General features: G+C 41.9%; 2 protein-coding genes across 4 annotated transcripts in view; both read right to left on the bottom strand.

Annotated features, from left to right (window-relative positions):
• LOC129111804 (carboxypeptidase O-like) overlaps positions 1-9,109 on the bottom strand; it is a 69,063-nt gene extending 59,954 nt beyond the window's left edge. The window contains exons 1-2 of one of the 3 annotated variants that reach the window (XM_054623913.1): positions 9,024-9,109; positions 8,567-8,706 (exon numbers count right to left, since the gene is read on the bottom strand). The gene's annotated coding sequence lies outside the window, so the exon portion shown is untranslated. Of the gene's footprint in view, positions 1-8,566; positions 8,759-8,807; positions 8,988-9,023 lie in introns of those variants that run through there. The other 2 variants (XM_054623912.1, XM_054623914.1) reach the window with 2 other exon arrangements.
• Positions 9,110-11,143: 2,034 nt separating this feature from the next.
• Positions 11,144-19,423, bottom strand: part of LOC129111730 (NALCN channel auxiliary factor 1-like) — a 28,344-nt gene continuing 20,064 nt past the window's right edge. Inside the window, exons 2-3 of the mRNA XM_054623803.1 lie at positions 15,992-16,163; positions 11,144-13,842 (exon numbers count right to left, since the gene is read on the bottom strand). Of these exons, the coding sequence (XP_054479778.1) occupies positions 13,544-13,842; positions 15,992-16,163 (471 nt within the window). The 3' untranslated portion in view covers positions 11,144-13,543. The remainder of the gene's footprint in view (positions 13,843-15,991; positions 16,164-19,423) is intronic.

Genomic DNA, 19,423 nt, shown 5'->3' on the forward strand with positions numbered 1-19,423 from the left:
TTTTGAGAAAGCCGTTATTGTTTTGAGAAACGTGTGTTAACAATTGTGAAAAACTGTAAGAACAACTTTTTCCTGTTCTTTTTTTAACTCATCCGGCATTAAACCACCACAGACATCACAGTTTGTACAGAACAAGTAAGAACCCACAATTGATTACACGTTGACACATGCACCTGTACGCAAATTCCAAAGAAATTATCCAGTTAAATAGCATAGATACTTTTTTTTCTGGAAATAAATGAATAAAAAAAGTGAAAACTCACGATTTGAATCATATCACGGTTTTAAGTCACAGATTGGATCAGCAGGACAAAAAAAAATATATATATATAAGTTTAGTCTGAAACTAGTTGAAAAAGTTTCAAACAGCTCGTGTTTTGGAATAAATAAATTCCTGACAAGCGAAAAAGCAAGTTTAAAAACCGGCTCTTATGCAGAAACAGAACACGGACAGAATGTCTGCTGAGAAATATCTCTGGCTCACTGAAGAGCTGAGAAAAGTTACCACCCAAGAGAAAATCAATCTGACCGCTTCAAAGAGGGCTGACAAGAGAGAGGGAGCGGCTGATTCACGTTCTGCTGAAGGGTTTCACTTTTGAGAGAGAAAGGAGGCTTCGGAGATAAGGACTCTCTTTTCTGTGGACTATAAACTCTTCACAGACACTAGTCTAGAGGTCCTTTGTATCTTGGTTAAATATATCTTGGTTGTCAGAAAAAAAAAAAAAAAAAGGGTCTTTAAATCGGTCTCATATTCAGAAGATAAAACCATCCAGCTCAATTTCCACATCTTTGTGAGTTTAGAGAATATACGATACTGTCGTGCGTTTATGGTAAAAACATCAAAAAGCCTTATTAACCTTGGTTTAGGTGGCCCTGTGGTCAATTACCACATCAACGGCAATACTACGTGGATCAGAAACAGACACGGCTGCACAGTCTTGGGTTTTCTTTCAATCTGCAACATTTTAGCACTTTGCATATGTGGACTTCCCTTTTTTTTTTTGATTTGTTAAACACAATTTAAACACCCACCTCTAACCATTTCTAACCATCTGGTGGTGAAACACAGAGGAATTTAGACATCCAATGAGGACATGAGGTTTAATTACAGTAAATGCTTTGCCATCTGTTCCGTGTGTGACTGTGGCTACTGGCGTTATTGCATTACTTGTTGCTTCAGCGTATGTTTAATGTGTAATTGTCATATATTTCCATTTAGTCTTATATTCTAGTTTAACACTTTGGCTCTATCTTGTGTGTGTGTGTGTGTGGGTGGTTTTAAGCTTTGTCCGTTTTCACACCCAAGTTAATTTTAGATAACTTAGATAACTGATATTCCTTTTTTTGGCCACCTTGGGGGCAACAGAAACAAGTTGAAACACAACACTGACATATTATCACACTTTAAGTTGATATGGCAAATTTGCTCGCAAACAGTTGCCTAATGTTCTGTTTGACTCTAAATGGAGCATCATTTACTAAATGAACATCATGCTGTATTGAAGAAGACTTGAAACTAGAGATTGAGACCATAAACTCATGTTTACAATGTTTACTGAGGGAATAAATCAAGAGAGAAGTAGAGTCATTTTCTCATAGACTTCTATACAATATGACTTATTTTTGCAACTGTAGAAGTCAGCCCCTGCTGGTCAGTAGAGAGAATGCCCATTGGCTTCACTTGGCAGACCCGGAGGTTACCGCCTGATTATAATTAGTGATTTTATCCATTTTTGATATGAAAAGCAGTGATTAGTGCAACTTTAAATCAGGGCTTTATTTTTAAAATACGGCTCTACCTCGCTTCCTGTGAGACCTTCAGTTTTCTGAACTTCTCTGTTGGATCGTATTTGTAAGTTAAAGTGTGTGTGACAGACCCAGATTTGTCACTGAAAGCTACCCATACATGAAGGGAGGGAGGCACATTTCTTTAACGCTTAAACGTGTTTATGGCAGTAGATCGTTATGCTAATCCTCTTCAAACTGCATTTACCATCAAAGTTATAGCAGCTGTGCCAAGCACCATTTCACCTGCTCTTCCATTACTATCAGTGGACATTTCTGTCATTGAGATGAAGGACTTTCGTAAAGTGATGGATCAAGCTGACGTTCTCACCGTCGGATCTCTTCCCTTCTTGGCTTTCAGCCCGATGGCGGCTGTTTATTTTCACACACATTGCGGTGAAATATCTCTGGCCTTCAGCAGGTCTTTTTTCTATCTTTTTTTTCTCTATACTTTTTTTCCAAAGTATTCACACTGCGTAGCTTTAAAGAAGAGCCCATTTATGGAAATGAGGCAGAGCGGAGCTTTTGGTCCTCCATCACTCCACCTAACCGTGAGAGATTCTGGTCTGGGAGCCGAGCGTGAATGAATTATCGTCCACTCGGAGGAAATACTTTCAGCTCCCAGTCTCTTAAGCCTCATGACCATCAATTGTGTTTGTCGGCCGGGCTGTTTATATTGGTCATTTCATTTATTAAGGAACACAGAACTGAGATGTTCACTGACGAAGGTGGTTGTCTGGTGATCGTTGGCTCAGACGAGGAGAAAATTACAGTTCATTCATCCTGTAAATTGACTTTTACACGTGCTTGTTAATCTGTTTTTATAGCCTGTGCTTCTCGTTTATTCTCTGTATGCTAGAAACGTGCCGTGCGCTCAAAAAGGATTCTCATTCAGCGGCTTCACAAAAACATTCCCCTTCCAATGCGGGACTTTTGAGTGATGATTTAATCTCGCTCCTTTTGTGCCTTTAAACACTGATTTATTTATGAGAGCTCCTTTGGAAAGAATCATACTTCAGATGAGGTTAAAATGCCTGCAGCCTCCCATTGATCACTGGGCTGGATATATAATCATTGTAAAGGTACTTGTGGAATAAATTCATCTCAATAAAGATAAATGTGTTGTATGTGCCGATACTGAGGGGGGGTTTAACAAAATACCAAACAGGCGTTTCAGCCTCAGCCTTTTCTTCCAACCTCTTAAGCTGCACAAGAGTATAAGAGTCCTCCAAACCAAGCAGACTGAGAAGGGGACATCCTGAGCTCTTGGACCTGAGAGAGCCACTTTGACACATTTACTTTGAACCTGAGATTTACTGGCACCAGAGATGTTTCCAGCGAAACACCCGAGGCAAGAACATCGGCCAATTTCCCAGGTTTTGGGCTCTTTTGCTTCCATAAGACGTCTTCTTTTAGAATAGTGGAAAGTTAACCAAAATTACACATTAAGGTGTTTATTTATGTCTGTAGAATTCTCCTAGGTTTGCATGAAATTTGCAATACAAAACACAACGTCTGCTGGGGAAGATTCGATAGTGATTTCTGTAAGTTAATGATTTACCCTGTTCACCTGTAGTGTCTATAAAATGTATGAAATTATATCTTTAAAAGGTGATTTTCTCAAAGTGAGTTTTTCTCAGACTGAACCAGAAAATTCTACTTAAATTTAAAAATAGCACTTAAATATATCGAACTTTCATACCCATCTATATTCTGAAGGTTTGTTCATCTATCATTCATAGCCTGGTTTACACAACATTCTATTCTTAAAAACATCGCCATAATTGATATTGACTTTAACAAGCCAAAAAAATGAAGCAAGAATTTCTACCGTGGCTTGATGCAATGTTTGTAAATTAACACATATCTAATAAGACGGGGCTTTATTTGCATATTTAAGCCAGCGCAGGCAATTATTTTAGTTTTAGCATAATAATTGAGTAAAAGATGGAAACTTCTCTTGTTCAGAGTCAAAGCTCATTATTATTAGCGCTGTTATGCATCCCAAAATCATGACCGAATTACTTTCCGTGATGAACATCCCTAATGTCCTCCCCGCTGTATTTGCCGTTTGACAGAGCAGTGATTATTTTGTCGTCTGAGACCAATCTCCTTCGGTGTGCCCCGAGGCCAAAGAGCTCGCAGATTGATTTGAAGTCAAATGAATTTCAGCACCAGGAGGAAATTCCGAGTGATTTCAAGATTAATGTGAAATTTAACACCAGCAGTTATCAGCAGAAGATGTCATGTTTGTACAGATTGGTGGGGGAATTAAGTAAACACACATTTTCATCCGCAGCAAACAGCAGCGAGGCTCAACAGCTTCTTGGCTCACAGACAGAGGAGGGAGCTTTGTTCTCCTCGTCTCTCCACAGCAAACACTTCCCTCTGCTCCTCACTCCTTCCCCCTGATTGTAATCAATGGGTGCTGGGTGATGTGGCTCTCTGTAACTGTTGGCACCCCTTCAATTTCTCTGTTCTCTCCAGCTAATCAGGGAGCAGACTACCGTCGGCCAGGCCCCCGGGCATCACGCTTTCCCCTCTGACCTGCATGCAGAAACACTCACAATATGGGAGGAATGCATTGGTTTCAGATGGTCAATGTGGTTTTCGAATCACAGAAACGCATATCGAGCACATGCATTAACTTTTGGATATTTGAGATTTTCTTCCCGAGCTCCTTTATGAGGACCTGCATGAATATGACAGCTGAAATTGCCCCTGAAGGAAAAAAGCCAACTCGCCCGAAGCCTGAATGTGAACATTTCAACGGAGTCATTAAAACCCAATTTTGACTCGATAGATTTTATGTCTAGAAATTGATTTGGGGTTAGTGAGAGCCACTGCAGGCGCTCTTGTCAGCTTCCTTTTTCATTCTCACAGCATTGGACTGAACTTCACCTGGGACATTTTGGGAAATACACATATTGACTTTCTGGCAAGAAATGAGTTACGATTTAATACCATTCTTGTCCATGCCTGTTAAATATAACGCTGTTAGCTTAGCTCACCTTTCTAACTACCTACATCCTGCATGGTAAAAGTTGAATTAAATGTCACATGTCTGTACGCCAGTACCATCTGACTGACCTTTATAATGCACGCCTCGCTGAGTGTCCTCATTGCGATAATGCTGATGTATTTCTAAGTGCTTTTGCTTTTGAGCAAGATGATGACACCATCAGCTTTAATGAGATAAAATAGCTTAATTTAAAGTGTGCAGAGTGTCACCGGGAACTATCGATCAGACGGATCACCAGCCACAGACGTGTCCTCCTCTGCTGTCCGTACTGCCGGCGTGGTTGAAGAACGCCTGTCGTGTTGTCTCTAAGGCAACCTCTGTTGACCGAAGAGACATTTTTTCGAAAAGGAAGAAAAAAAACTGAAGAGATTGATAGCAAAGAAGGAGGCCGGCTTATGAATGATAAGTGCACATTGAAGGAAAAAAACATTTCCTGTGACATTTCTGTGCCGTCACTCACTTACAGCTCAGTTATATTAAAAATAAAAAAAGAGTGATTTCTGTTAAATGTCTGGTGCGGCCAGGAGCCATCTGGCAATTTAACAGATTCTTGGAGACGGGGGAAAAAAAAATAAAAAGAGGATTTATGTCTATGCATTGCTCAGGTCGCATGGTGTCAGTTTACTGCACGGAGAGCAGAATGTTTACAGCTTGCCAGGTTCCATGTGTCTTCTTCTATAAACGCTGTTAAGGAAAGGCGTCCTGACTGGCGATCGCTCTGTGCCCTCTAGGAATGAATCCCCGCCCTACGTTTCCCCATTAAACCCTTGTTCCCCGCTGCAGAGAAATTAGCCACCTGTTGACGTTGAAAACAACTCGTCACCTTCGGGCTGCTTCTCATCAACGTCCCCTCCACCTGCTAAATGCTGCTAAACGCATTACAACAAACAGGGACGGGCAGCAGTGGCCCACGGCGGACGCGTCGCAACTCAGGGATGTGAACAAATGAGTCGACACGTGATCACTTTGCATACGTGTTTCTGGGGCAACTAAACACCATAAATACACTAATACTCATCAATGTTCGCCTATTAGATCTACTAATGTCATTCAATTTAATCAAGGTTGCAGGTGTTGCAGACAAGACTTAAACCTGAATCAATGGAAGCAAAGTTGTAGGGCTGCACAATTAATAGAATACTAATCACGATTATTGACATGTAGAATGCGGTTGGGGAGGGGGGGGTGAAATGAATATCAATTATAAACAGATAACTAATGATTTTGGCTCCTTTTTTGCTTCCATGCAATTGCTCCCTGGTAAGAAAATCCACCAAACCCTACGTTTTCAAACTACAGCGACACACGTATTGTAGCATTAAAAAGGAACTCTGCTCTCTGCTTCGGGATCGACAAACACAATGGCTCCGGGAGCTTGTTCGACAGAGTGCACAAGACAGATGGGGTGTGACACGCGTGTCCGCAGGGCTGTAAGAGTGCCGAGTCACTGGACGTCAGCGGTGTTGTGTGTGTAGAAGCTTGCTTTTTGTGCTTCCCTCAGACAGAAGGCATCATGTAAACACATTATTCTCCTTCACCGTGGTGTCAAGCTGCCTCACCACTCAAAGCTGCATTTACAGTAGCAAACCCCAGCTGTTCTCCCTCAGGCAGGAATGCACCCAGCCAAGAATATATTCTTTATTTGTCGCCCCTCGTATTTGCTGGTGCAGCCGTGGGGCCTTTGATGCAGAGCAGCCCGGACGTCGGATGGGCGGTTGGTAGCGGAGGTGTCAAGTCACTGATGCGTCTCCGCCGAGTTAGATGCCCAGTTTCGCTCGATAAATAAATGCAGACTTGGGAGGGAAAGTGGGCAGAGAGAGGAGAAGATGTGGGAGGGAAGCTGCTGGCATCTCCGATTCATTACAGCGCGTGACAGCAAGAACACAGACAGGTTTCTGGGTTTTGTATGCGAGTTGGTGGTGGGCTGTTTGATTTAAACAGGAGCGCTGCCTGTAAACATGTTGCTGTGTGGGATTTCTTCCTTGCGTGATTGCTGGACAATAGTGGAAAACGGTGAAACACTACAGCTGCAGAGAATGCTCTTTGGAGAATGTGTTTTGGGGTGGATTTCATGTCCCAAAAAGGTAGAAATTAAAGTGCATTTTCACAATTAGGGATGTCTTGGTATAACAAACACAAAAAGTTTTTCCTGACTCAAATATCTGACAGTCTGCACAGTAAAAAAGGGCCCATGAAATGGAGAAATGTCAGGTCAGTTGACGTGTGGTTAAGAGAGAGAAAAAAAAACAGGGGAAAATGGAGTGGGAGATGAGAAACTGCATGAAATACCACACGGAGGAAATTGCGGTCGAAGCACTTTAACAGCCAGACTTGCCACAGGAATCGTTTAGAAAGTATTCTGCGTGAAAGATTGACCAACCGGTTTAGGTCCACATCGCCTCAGAGGCTCGGCAAAATGTTAAATGCCAACGAGAAAATGATGGCTGCTTGCAATCACATCTTAGTAAATATACTTGCCTGTAGCATCTCTATGGAGTATTTGTTGTTGTAGTCGATACATCACGTGGACACATTCTGCCCTCTGTGGATATGTTAATGTGAGCGCAGTGAGATGCCTCACACAGATCACACAGATCACCATCTACGCACTTATATGCAACACCGTCTCTTAAAAAAAGGCCTTCAACTTCACCTTGCTTAATTCAAAATACAACCATCAAGCCTTTTGTATTCCACTGGTTTCCTGTGTAATCAATGCAGCCTGCCTCAGGGGTCGTTAACTGGTCAAATGGCGCCACCTTGTGGCTGCATCAAGGTAGTGGTGGCTTTTTTTAGCTGCATTTGGACTTTTCTTTTCCTATTGTCTTTTTTTCCCTTATCTTTTTTTCCATTTAAGCATTTTGAAATGTCGTTTTTACTCATTCCTCGTTTGTTTTTCTCTAACACCATCCTGTATTTCACCCGAGCAGCATACAACCTGCTTCTGTGTTGTTCTTGATGTGAAACAGGTTGTTAAATGTTCTTTGGGTAGCTGCCTTGCATTCAGATCATTAGGTTTGAACTCACCAGTGAGATCAGTTTTTCTTGCCTCAAGCACATATTTTTGTATTTTTAAAATGACCAAACCTCCATTCTATGAGGAGCATTTTAATTGGACTACATTGCAGGCCTCGTGCATTTGCCTTTAATAAGATGTTACATTACATTATTACATTACAGTCATTTAGCAGACGCTTTTATCCAAAGAGACTTACAATAAGTGTATTCAACATAGAGAACTACTAGTCACCAGAAGTCATAAGTGCATCTCCTTTCTTAAACAAGCATCTAAGAGCATAAACCAGAGCAAAAGTACAGAAACAAACTAATACCAATACAATAAGTGCAACAGACTAATACCAATACAATAAGTGCAACAAACTAATATGAATACAATAAGTGTATTCAACATAGAGAACTACTAGTCACCAGAAGTCATAAGTGCATCTCCTTTCTTAAACAAGCATCTAAAAGCATAAACCAGAGCAAAAGTACAGAAACAAACTAATATGAATACAATAAGTGCAACATAATAAGATGTGAACAGTATGAACACATGGCCTGCTCCTGAACACCTCACAGCCAAAACACCCTGAACTGGGATCCGTGTTTTCCACCACAGAAGAGGCATTGCATTAAATGTCAACAGAGTCACTAGTGGAACAAACAAAACACGGCCGTCCATATTCTAGAAGAAGCATTGGACACCACGGCGGGTGCCAAACGGACCAATACTACGCACAGTGTTGCTGTACTCACGTGTCCAAACTTGAAGGCCTCCAGGCCTGCTGGGGTCAGCCTGTCAGCTCGGTAGAGAGCAGTCCTCTCCCTCCTCTCCCTCCTCTCCTTCAGGGGCTTTCAGACGTGTTTTTGGGGCAGAGGGAGGCTCGGCAGTCCGTCTGAAAGGGCAGAAATAACAAACAGTCCTCACACACTGTCTGACCCAGCATGCACCTGTTAATAGAGCACTTCACAGGTGCATTTGATTTGTAACACTTACATGACCCTTCCCCCAATGTAGCCTCTATTTCTGATTGGCTTGTTGCCTTTTTTTTGGGTTGGATTTAGGTATGTGAAGTAATAGGAATTTATTTAATAAGGATTTCACCCAAAGTAGTTCCCAAAATACTTCAGTAGGCCTTTCATTGGACATGTAACACCCGGCTGAGGGCATGGAGCTCTCTGAAGCTCTGCCCTCCTGCGGCCCAAAACACACCAGCAGCTCCCTCTCTGGTCAGCTGTGTCCTTTCCTCTCTGGTCAGCTGTGTCCTTTCCTCTCTCATCAGCTGTGTCCTTTCCTCTCTCATCAGCTGTGTCCTTTCCTCTCTCATCAGCTGTTTCCTTTCCTCTCTCATCAGCTGTGTCCTTTCCCTCTCATCATCAGCTGTGTCCTTTCCTCTCTCATCAGCTGTGTCCTTTCCTCTCTCATCAGCTGTGTCCTTTCCTCTCTCATCAGCTGTGTCCTTTCCTCTCTCATCAGCTGTGTCCTTTCCTCTCTCATCAGCTGTGTCCTTTCCTCTCTCATCAGCTGTGTCCTTTCCTCTCTGGTCAGCTGTGTCCTTTCCTCTCTCATCAGCTGTTTCCTTTCCTCTCTCATCAGCTGTGTCCTTTCCTCTCTCATCAGCTGTTTCCTTTCCTCTCTCATCAGCTGTTTCCTTTCCTCTCTGGTCAGCTGTGTCCTTTCCTCTCTCATCAGCTGTTTCCTTTCCTCTCTCATCAGCTGTGTCCTTTCCTCTCTGGTCAGCTGTGTCCTTTCCTCTCTGGTCAGCTGTTTCCTTTCCTCTCCTTCACCATTCCTTTCTCACATTTTCCTATTTTCATTTTCATTTTTTTGAACTCTGTAATGCCATTGGTATGAAGTAAAGACTGCAAAAGTAAAATATACCACATGTGATACAAAAACAAAAGGAAAATTAAAACTTAATAGAAAAAGTAAAATACTAAAAAAAAGATTGCTACAAGTATGTACTGACCACAGTGACATGCGTGTTGCTTGTAGATGTGGGCAGAAGATCCAACTCAAAATGAACCATTAACCCACAAGCCAAATCTAAATTAAAATCTAAAAATCATTAAAGTTAAAATATCTTTTTTAAAAGCCTCCCAGAGATGTGAGATCATTTTTATTTGAGTCCAGATGTTTTGCCTTGTTAAAGAATCATTATAACTTCATCATGCTGATGATGCCCACAAGGGGAAAATCATTTATGAATCATGATGTTTACACTGGATTATAACACAATATTGTGAATGGAGGACAGGGCATACAGTGGAGTGAGATATGGTCCTATACTGCCCTCTGCTGGTGAAGATGAATAACACGACTATAGTGTATATGTCTGCAGACCCGAAGTGTTCAATAATAATGATAATAAAAATAAAAATAAATCTAATGACTACATTTATTTAAAAATATTAACGAAACAATAATTGGCAAAAAATAAACAAAAAAGCCCATCTCATTGTTATGAAATAAAATGTTACTATTCTTTTTTCAAAATAAAAGCTTTTATAAAACTTCTAAGACAGTGTTGTCCTCCTTTCAGAAAAAGGTGAGAGGGCAGTGACAACACCACTGTCATGAAAAGTAACATTTTGAAATAAAAAAGTCTGAAATTAGATAAATATTTAATAAAATCATAAAACTGACATATTATATCATAATGACGCAACTTTTATTAGCCTCTCCAATCATTTTTATATTTGACTCAATTTATTAACATGATAATGTATTTCGTAATGTTTTTTTTAATTGATTAAATATTGAACACTTTGGGTTTCTGTAACTATCAATGTCAGAGACACTCACAGCGGGAAAAAAGCACAAACACCAGTAATGTTTAACATAATTTATATTTATTTTCTTTTGAACAAAATGTTAATAAATGTATTTGTTTTACGTCCAAAAAAGATCATGACTCGTGGGACGCATTTTTATAAATAATTTCATCCAAGTCTTTTGTAGAAAAAAAAGAAAGTAAATTAGCAAACTAAAGCATCTCTAGTATGACAATATGACAACTTTATCATAATTTTTTTTCTCTATATTTGAACCCTTTTTTCTCATTTCAAGCTTCGTTATAATATCTTTTTTTTGTATATATTTTTTCTCAAGACCTCGTCATCTCGTCTTTTTAACATCCAACTTAGTCCTACTCATCAACTGACACCACTGCTTTTAGACAACAGAAAAAAGAAAGAAAAAGTGCGGCAAAAATCTCCAAAAAACAGACAAAAAAAAACAGGGAGGCGAACGGAAAAACACAGTGAGAATCCAACAGTGTGAGGTGGGCAGGGAGGGGAGGGGGAGGAAGGGGGAGGGGTCTGGGGGTGACATATTTACAACAGAAAGGACAAGGAGGGTAGTGGTAGCGGTGGGTGGATGTTAGTTTTAGGGTGGGGGTTCATCTGCATAGATCCACAGGACTCAGATCGTGAACAGCCAGAGATCGGAGGAGACGAAGCGCAAAACAAAGTGTGGGCCTATTACATCTGCTGCTGTCTTCGAGGGAAATGTACTTCTCGTCGTCGCAGTTTGTCAAGGATGAAACAAACCAAATAAAACGACACGTCACAGGAGGGGGGGAGTCAGAGAGGGAACCTGGGAGAGGGGAGGGGCTAAAGTCCATGAAAATCAAGAGGCAAGCGTAGACTTCGTGAATGGCGAACCCGGCGGTGGTCGAGCGTTAACGGGGACGAGGAAAATTGATGCCACGCGTTTCACCTCTAAGAACAATTTGGAGGTGGAACTACAAACTTCCATGAACTGATCTGAAGAGGCGGCTGCAGTAAAGAGACTTTTATTTTTGGTATATCACTCGTCGGCCTCAGATTTTTAATCTCTCATTTCCTGTCCCAATTTCTGCACGTTCCTCGCTAAAAAGGGGAGTTTTTTAAAGTGTTATTAATCCCCGCGCGACCCTGCCCTCGAGTCCATGTGCACTTTAGCCAGCAAGCAACCATAAAAATAAATAAACGGAACAAAACTGGATGGATCAGCCCTTTGAAAAACTCCTCACACTCCTGGCACGCCGACACTAACACAGCCCTTTGCTATAGTCTGTGAGAGACAGCGGTGGATCAGCTCGTCTAAGGGTATTTAAGAGTCGACGGACTGATTGATTGATTGATTGATTGATTGATTGATTGATTGATTGGCTGGCTGGTCATCTCCTCTACGACACAGAAAACAGTGGTGAAGTGGACTGTTTTTGTATTTTTATGTCTATATTGCTCCGTTACTAGCATCTGCCTCACTGGGCGTTCGCAGCAGAGAGGCACTCAAAGATCCGGGGCCTCATTGATCAAAGCGAGCGGCGGACGAGTTCTGAGCGTGCACGCACGATCCCCAACATCTCCTCGCCGTCCGAACGTATGTGTTTGGTAGAAAAAATAGTGCACCCGTAGGCTCGTGCCGATTGACTATCGACGACTGAAGAGACGATTGTTTTTCCCTGCCGATGTGAAGGAACTACATTTTTATAGAAAACAAGCTCTTAAATCCGCTCCAGGCTGGTTTCCCAGACGTCAAAAGTAGAGTGATATTGGATTGTGGCTCATAATTACTTTTCTAACTTTTCCGTTTCCTAAAAAATGTGTCTCAAGTGTAATTTATTCATTTAACCCAAATCCCCGTCCTCCTGGGAGATGCAGGTGGAGGCCAACAGTCCGGTTGCTACGTATCGCTAAGCTACCTCCTCTTTGGGGTGATCCAGTCACACCTGTCAGATTTGGTTTGAGCCCCAGTCGTAACTAAGCTAAAGCTGAAACTTCTGTTTTCCGTCATTCCACTTTGAAAAGATTCCGGGTTTTTGCCGGTAAAAAACAGAAAGTTACGTTCCGCGCTTTGAAACAAGCGTTCGCGCACGCTGGATAAATGAGGCCCTTTGGTGTTTTGGCATCATGCAACCGTCCTCTACTGTCCCTGGTTCGCCACTGCGGCCTCCTGTACGACTCCTCTGAATGCTCTCTCCCCGCCCGCCTATTCGCAACACTCAACGCCACTGCTCGAGGTAAACGGACCACTTCAGAGACCAGAGGACGGTCTGTCCCGGAGCAGCAGAACCGTTGCCCTTCCTTTTTGGCCCCAGCAAGCAAGAAGAGAAAGCGGGCCGGTCTCAGGGCACTTAAGGTCCTAGAACACAGAGGAACTGTTTGCGGAGAAACAAGACCCACATGAATGATGGATTAGCCGGCCCCCACGACGGGCCCCACGACGGGCCCCACGACGGGCGGTGGTGGGAAGATACCCCCGAGGTGATCGAGAGCAGGAAACACAGTTGATATGTCAAAAAAAACATTCTGGCACCTGAAAGAAATGCAGCAAAAATCGAAAACGGAAAGTAAGCGCGCTCCGTTTTTTTCCTCTGATGTGCCATCCATACACACGGGGATGGGAGGGGAGGGGGAAGGGAGGAATGGGAGGGGGAGGGACAATATGCTAGAAAACATTTGGATGGGATAGAAACAATGAGCAGGTTTTCAAGTGGCAAGAGGTCAGTCCTTTAGGGGGCGGTTTCTCAAAAAAGGCCCTCGGTTTCGGTGGACGTCCTAATCCCGGCAACCTCCGATCCGGTTTTAAAACCCTCCCACTCCCCGTGGCTCATGGTCCGTCGGCGGGCGAGATTGTAGAGGGCATCTCCAGCGTATTTCTCGCCAAATGTGTCCCACAAAACAAAAAAATAAACCCTGGCGTCGCTCCCCGGCAAGCACCGGATTCAACCCCCTCAAAAAGGTTCACTCCTCGTTAGAGGCGCTCTCCTCTGGCGAGAAAATGGCCGCCACGCCCACCAGCGTGGCGTTGTGGGAGGCCGAGATGATGATGACAGTGTGTAGGAGGACGAGGGCCAGCAGGCAGATCTTCAGCCGCCCGCTGCACAGTCTTGAGGTGGCGGCGGAGGTGACCGAGGCCCCCTCGGGCTGGCAGGAGGAGGCAGTCCTTTTTAGTGTCCCGCCTGAGGGGCTGTCCGTTCTGGGGTCCCATCGGACGTCGCAGCACTCCGCATCGCCGTCTGGTAGATGATCCGCCAGGAGCCCTGAGAGAGAGAGAGGCAACATGGGAGAGAAAGGGTGACTTTGTGTACGCATCTTTTTATGTAAAACAGTGTCGAGTTGATTTTGTTTTTGGGGGGATTCTTGGGAGTCAGTTTCTCTATTCATCACGTGACTGGGACTATACAGGAAACAAATAAGAATATGTCCATTTTTATATATTCTTAAAGTGGCCCTTTGCTTTTCCACTTTTTCCCTCTTCTTTAGTGTGTTATATATATTTTTGTACATGTAAAGGTCCGTAGAGTGTAAAACCTGAAGTCCACGTCTAAAAAGGAGTTACCCCCCCTCAGAAGCTCCTGAGCTCCTGAAACGGTGATTTGAATTCTCTTCTTCACTTCTGTAACTTTATGAGGTCATAATGTTACAGAAGTGACGTAAAACTTTGCTTTCTGGAGGGAGGAGCCAGCGCTACAACAGAGCATTTCAGAGAGAGGGTGAGAAGAGGTGCTGCAGGACAGCCAGGATGAGAAAAACAAGGCGGATTATGAGCATTAACGCATGTAAACATGTTGTAACTGTAACATGAGATGAAAATATCTACCCGGAAAATAGCAAAATAGGGCCTGTTTAAGTGAATAAAACAGTTTATTGTTTTTACATCCTTTCATCCTTCTAATACGGCCCCATCTTTGGGACTAACCTTTGGATCAAACAGAAGTAGGGCATCTGGATGGAGCCTGAAAACCTGCTCCAGTTCGGTTAAAAACAGCAGCCGTTACCCACAATAAATCTAACTCCCATCGAGTAGTTTCATTTGCAGCGTAGTGGCGGTTTTCTCGTCAGATCTCGGTTTGTGGCTCTGATCTACGTTGGCCTCTGACTCTGAAAGTTTTTTTAAGCTCAAACCAAATTTTCAATCACATATTTTAAACATTCATCTTGGTTTTACAGCTTTATCATTACATTATTCTGAGTGAGTTTTAACATTTTTCTGTATATATATTTAACTATATATATAAAAATATATATACATCTCTTCATGTTTATAATGTAGACTTATGTGCGTATCTATATTTATGATACCTGATTAATTGAGTGATGTCATTTTGCAGTGTGATTTGATTGGTCCATGTGTGTTCTCTGTCCTGTTGTCTTGAAAAGTGTATTAGTAAACAAGTAAAGTATTATTGGTGACTAAAAGACCAAAACTATTTATTTACGGTTATGAAAGGCCTCTTGTTGTTCTTATTAGGAACTGTGTTTTTTATTAAAAAACTGCAATCCCCTTCTCCGGATATCTCGAAATATACCACTGAGTTGGTACAACTTGTTTTGAGATTGTAATCAAACACATGCCTTATTTTATTGAGTTGAAGTTCATAATTTCATGTTTACCGTGAATGAAATTCCACTTTGGAAAATGATGAATCATCGAGCTCCTCTATTTCATAATAAAGAGTTAAATACAAGATGAATAAAAGGTTAGCGTTAAATTACAATAAAAGCCAACTTTATATGATATATTTAACTTTTCTTTTCTTTTTTTACTTTTTGCTGAAGGGAAGGAAAGTGAACAAAACCACATTAACATTTAATCTCTCATATATATTTTTTAATTATTCAGCTTGCAAGGGGTGAGTTAAAGTTATCCACCGCTCTGCTGAAGAGGGTCCTTCACCTGTCAGACTGCCCTGCGTCCATCAAAATGAAAAAATGCATGTCCCCCCCATGTCTGACTACCCTTCCCCCACTAATCATTTTCCTATTTTCCTACGGCCCCTTAAGTCATAAAACATTGATCTCAGGCATCATCCAGAATGACTGCAAACACCACTGTATCTGTGTTGACGCTGCTGATCACTACTGTACAAACTGCAGTAAACACTGAGACACGGGCCAAATTCAATTAATCACTGCGTTGTTAAAAATGTCCCTGTCCGAGCTGGGGCCTTGCTCAAACGGGCCACTAGATGTCATCAGAAAGCCTTCCGAGACGCCCTTCGCCTGTTTTTTGCTGGAGGAACACCATCACCCAGCACATACGGAGATACACATTGTGCATCCTTTGATAACCATTTGCTGACATATTTCTTAAATCAGGAGGTTTTCTCTGAGGCGGCGGAGGATGCAAGGCCACGCAAACGCCCCCACACACACACACACAAACACACGGAGGTTGTCGGTGTTAACCTGTGCAGATGAAGCTGGGGCTGCCGCCGTGGATCAGGTCGTCGTTGTCGGGCAGGATGAACGGGCAGCTCTGCTGGACCTCCAGGCAGTACTGGTGGCACGGTACCTTCCTCTGACAGGACAGCTGGGTGGTGGGGAAGTACTGAGCGCACAGCCAGGGCTTGTAGGCCGTCTGAGGAGGAAGAAGAAGAAGAAGAGAGGATGACATGAAATGCGGGGTCTCGGGCCTCCATCTGTTGAGTCTGAAAAAAGTCATTTTAAACCATCGGATACAAACTTCCAAAATGGATACCCGGCGCTTCATGCATTAATGAAAGCTCAGGAGTTATGAGCCACGGCAGGTCTGCAAGCAGAGCATTCTGGGACGGTGAATAAATCTTCCTGCAGAGCATTAACTAACAGAAAGGAAATCTAGCCGAATACAGTGATCATTTGCTTAATTATGGAATATGGATTATGAGAGCAGATGCAGCAGGTCGTAGATTAACTTTTTTAACAATAATAAAGTCTAAAGGCACTTTAACACCAGAATAGGGCTGAAAATAACTATTTTTCTCAATGAATCAATTCATGTCGGGTTAATAAAGGTTAATTAAATGTCATGTGATGTCTCAAATTGTCTTGTTTTGTGCGAACAACAGTTCAAAACCCAAATTTATTTATTTTGCTGTCATGTAAGACAAAGACCAGCACCACATCCTCACATATGAGTGGCTGGAACTGAAGATTTCATTGCAATTTTGCTTGAGAAATTACTTAAATTATATATTGAACACAGCCATCGAGTGGTTTGTCGAAACCCCTCAAAAAAGCCTTCTTTAATTTAGTTTGGTGTGTTTGGTGCAATTTAAAATGAAGTGAGCACAGACTAACGTCATGAAATTCAAGTTTCTGTTCCTCCTCTGAGTTATATTCGCTGCAGTTCACTGGGAGGCAGAATGTAATACAAATGCACAGACGTGTGTGCATAAGGAGACAGATGGTGACATGTAATAGCCAAAGCCTCGGGCTTGGAAAAGCTTAGCAAAACAAAATGAACCAAGGGCAAAACCACATTCTGGATTCATACTCATTTTTAGCTATCCCGTCATGTGCTTTTTACTAGGATTAACCAGAGAGAAGGGGAATTATGGAGTAAAAGCACAGCTAGTCCACTTTAAAGAGTCTGGGTTAGGATGTGTTTAGAGCCACCCCTACTACTGCCAAAATCTCCACTAACCTGGTGTGCTAAAAGGGCATTTGAAACTGTGAATCTGTGGGACTTTTGCTACTAGGGCTGCTTTCCTGGTAAATGGGCTAGTGAGCCTAAATAAAGTTTGTACAAAGAGTTACAAGCAAATAAAAAGCTGTCAACCAAACTTTGGATCAGACAAAAAAAACTTTATGTGCCATTAATATTATTAAAAAAGTATGTACTGGAACTATGGGACATTTAACAGTTGAGAAAAACAGCAACAGCAATTAAACATGAAATCACCATATAACAGCAAAACCCAAATAATACAACAATAACATGCTTAAAAAATCAGCTATTAGAACAAAGTCTGAACTATAATAAACTCCTGAACTGTAAAAAGTGTTGAATGAAGTTCTTTGTGAAGCTAGCTAGCCTGTATTATGAATATTATTATTAGTGCTAATTAGCCTCATTTGTTAGAGCTAACCTGCTATTGTAGGACTTTTTCAGGTTTTCACTGGATGGCCACATAGTATGTCACCTCTTGCAGAAATCAGTAAGACGTGCAGAGGTAAAGATCTGTCCATTAAATAATACAGTGGAGGAAATGTGCTGCTATTAAGTGATGGAGGGCGTTAAGAGGGTGTCATTTGACGACCTGACACATCAAGTAATGACACCCAGACAAAACTAAGCATTAGTGGCAATCAGGTAATTACAGAGCGGGAGAATAATGACCTTCGAGTGTGAGTTTTACACACATTGCAATATCTTGCAAGATGCATAATCTTGTTTGAAAGTGTCTGTGTTTGTAGAAATGAAACATTCTTGACCAAATTAGCAACAATCAACGTTTTTAAGTCTTAAGTGTTTTTCATTATTTATTAAAAGTTTAACACACATGAACTCAGCAAACCTACTTCATTCAGTTTGATCAGTTTGTCAGCAGATTTGAATATAAATGTTACTTAAGTTTGATTGGTGCACTTAAATAGGTGACATCACTTTTTTCCAGCAAAGCCCCGCCCACCTCAATCCAATAACAAGCGACAAATACACAAATGCCGCAATAATTAAGTGAAATAACTGCTCAAACTTTGAAACTGTTTAAAAAGGACATAATTGTTCATAGTCTGAAGATACTTTAGAAAACTTTTTAGGGCCTTTGTAGTTATAATGTGAGAAATTGTCATGAAAATCTGTCTGTTTACAGCATTTATGTCACTGTATCAAGTCAGCTTCTACTGGCTTTTCATTTCCTGTTTGTTGCAAACATTTAGCATGTGCCAAAGCCACCTACAGAACACGCTGCACACAGGAAGTTATCCCTCTGGGTCATTTACCACTAAATTGCTTGGAGGTGGGACAGTTTACTGTCAATGTGGTGATGTTTGGTTAAAATACTTCCAGAACCTCCACCAGAGTTTAAAACAGTTAAATGAGCCCCTCCTCCAACATCCCTTAGCATTTTTCCGAATGCTGGGAAATCACATGGGGGTCTGATTTGTGTACCGCCATGCAAAGATAACAAATGCTGCACGGGCAATTATAATAATTATAATAATCTGATTACGGTGATGGTGATGGGAATGATAATGATGAGAACAGTGTGGACCCGAATGCTTTGCCAAATCAAATATGTTTCCAGGCACGTATGATTTCTTGTTGATACATGAATAAGCTGTACTGTGGGGGTTAAACCCTTTACACTGTTTTCCAGGAAATACATTCATCCTTCAGGAAAAAAAATAAAAGGTCAACACTCTGGTTTTTAGAGCCTTGATGGGAGATCTGTCTCTATCTAAACCTTGTGATGCAGGGTTAAAAATGATATTCTGTCTTAATAAACACATTGGGCTACACTTCTTTGTTTTTATTTTGAGGGTGATGTGAAAAAATCACCTCTGCTTTTGGCGGCAGTGATCTCACGAGGAACTGGCTCAAGGCTAAGATAAAATCGCCCAGATCACTGATTAAGTTTGTGTTTTGGTTTGGCATTCTGCTGAGGTTTGGGGGTGTTCAATCCATGACTAGTGTATTTTCAGTGTGCCCCGACTTCCTGTCTGCACAAATGGGTGTTGTTTAATTCACGATGATTTAGCATAAATTCTTCCCAGCTGTGAGATAATCCGTCTAGGGATGCTGCGGCTATCAAAAGAGAACCAAAACAATACGAGCGCAGCCAGACAGGAAATCTGGGTCCTCCTGAAGATGTATGCCGGCAGTTGCCAAGGTAACGGCTTTTTCTGCTTTTC

Source organism: Anoplopoma fimbria, chromosome 22, assembly GCF_027596085.1.
Source record: "Anoplopoma fimbria isolate UVic2021 breed Golden Eagle Sablefish chromosome 22, Afim_UVic_2022, whole genome shotgun sequence".
NCBI lineage: Eukaryota > Metazoa > Chordata > Actinopteri > Perciformes > Anoplopomatidae > Anoplopoma > Anoplopoma fimbria.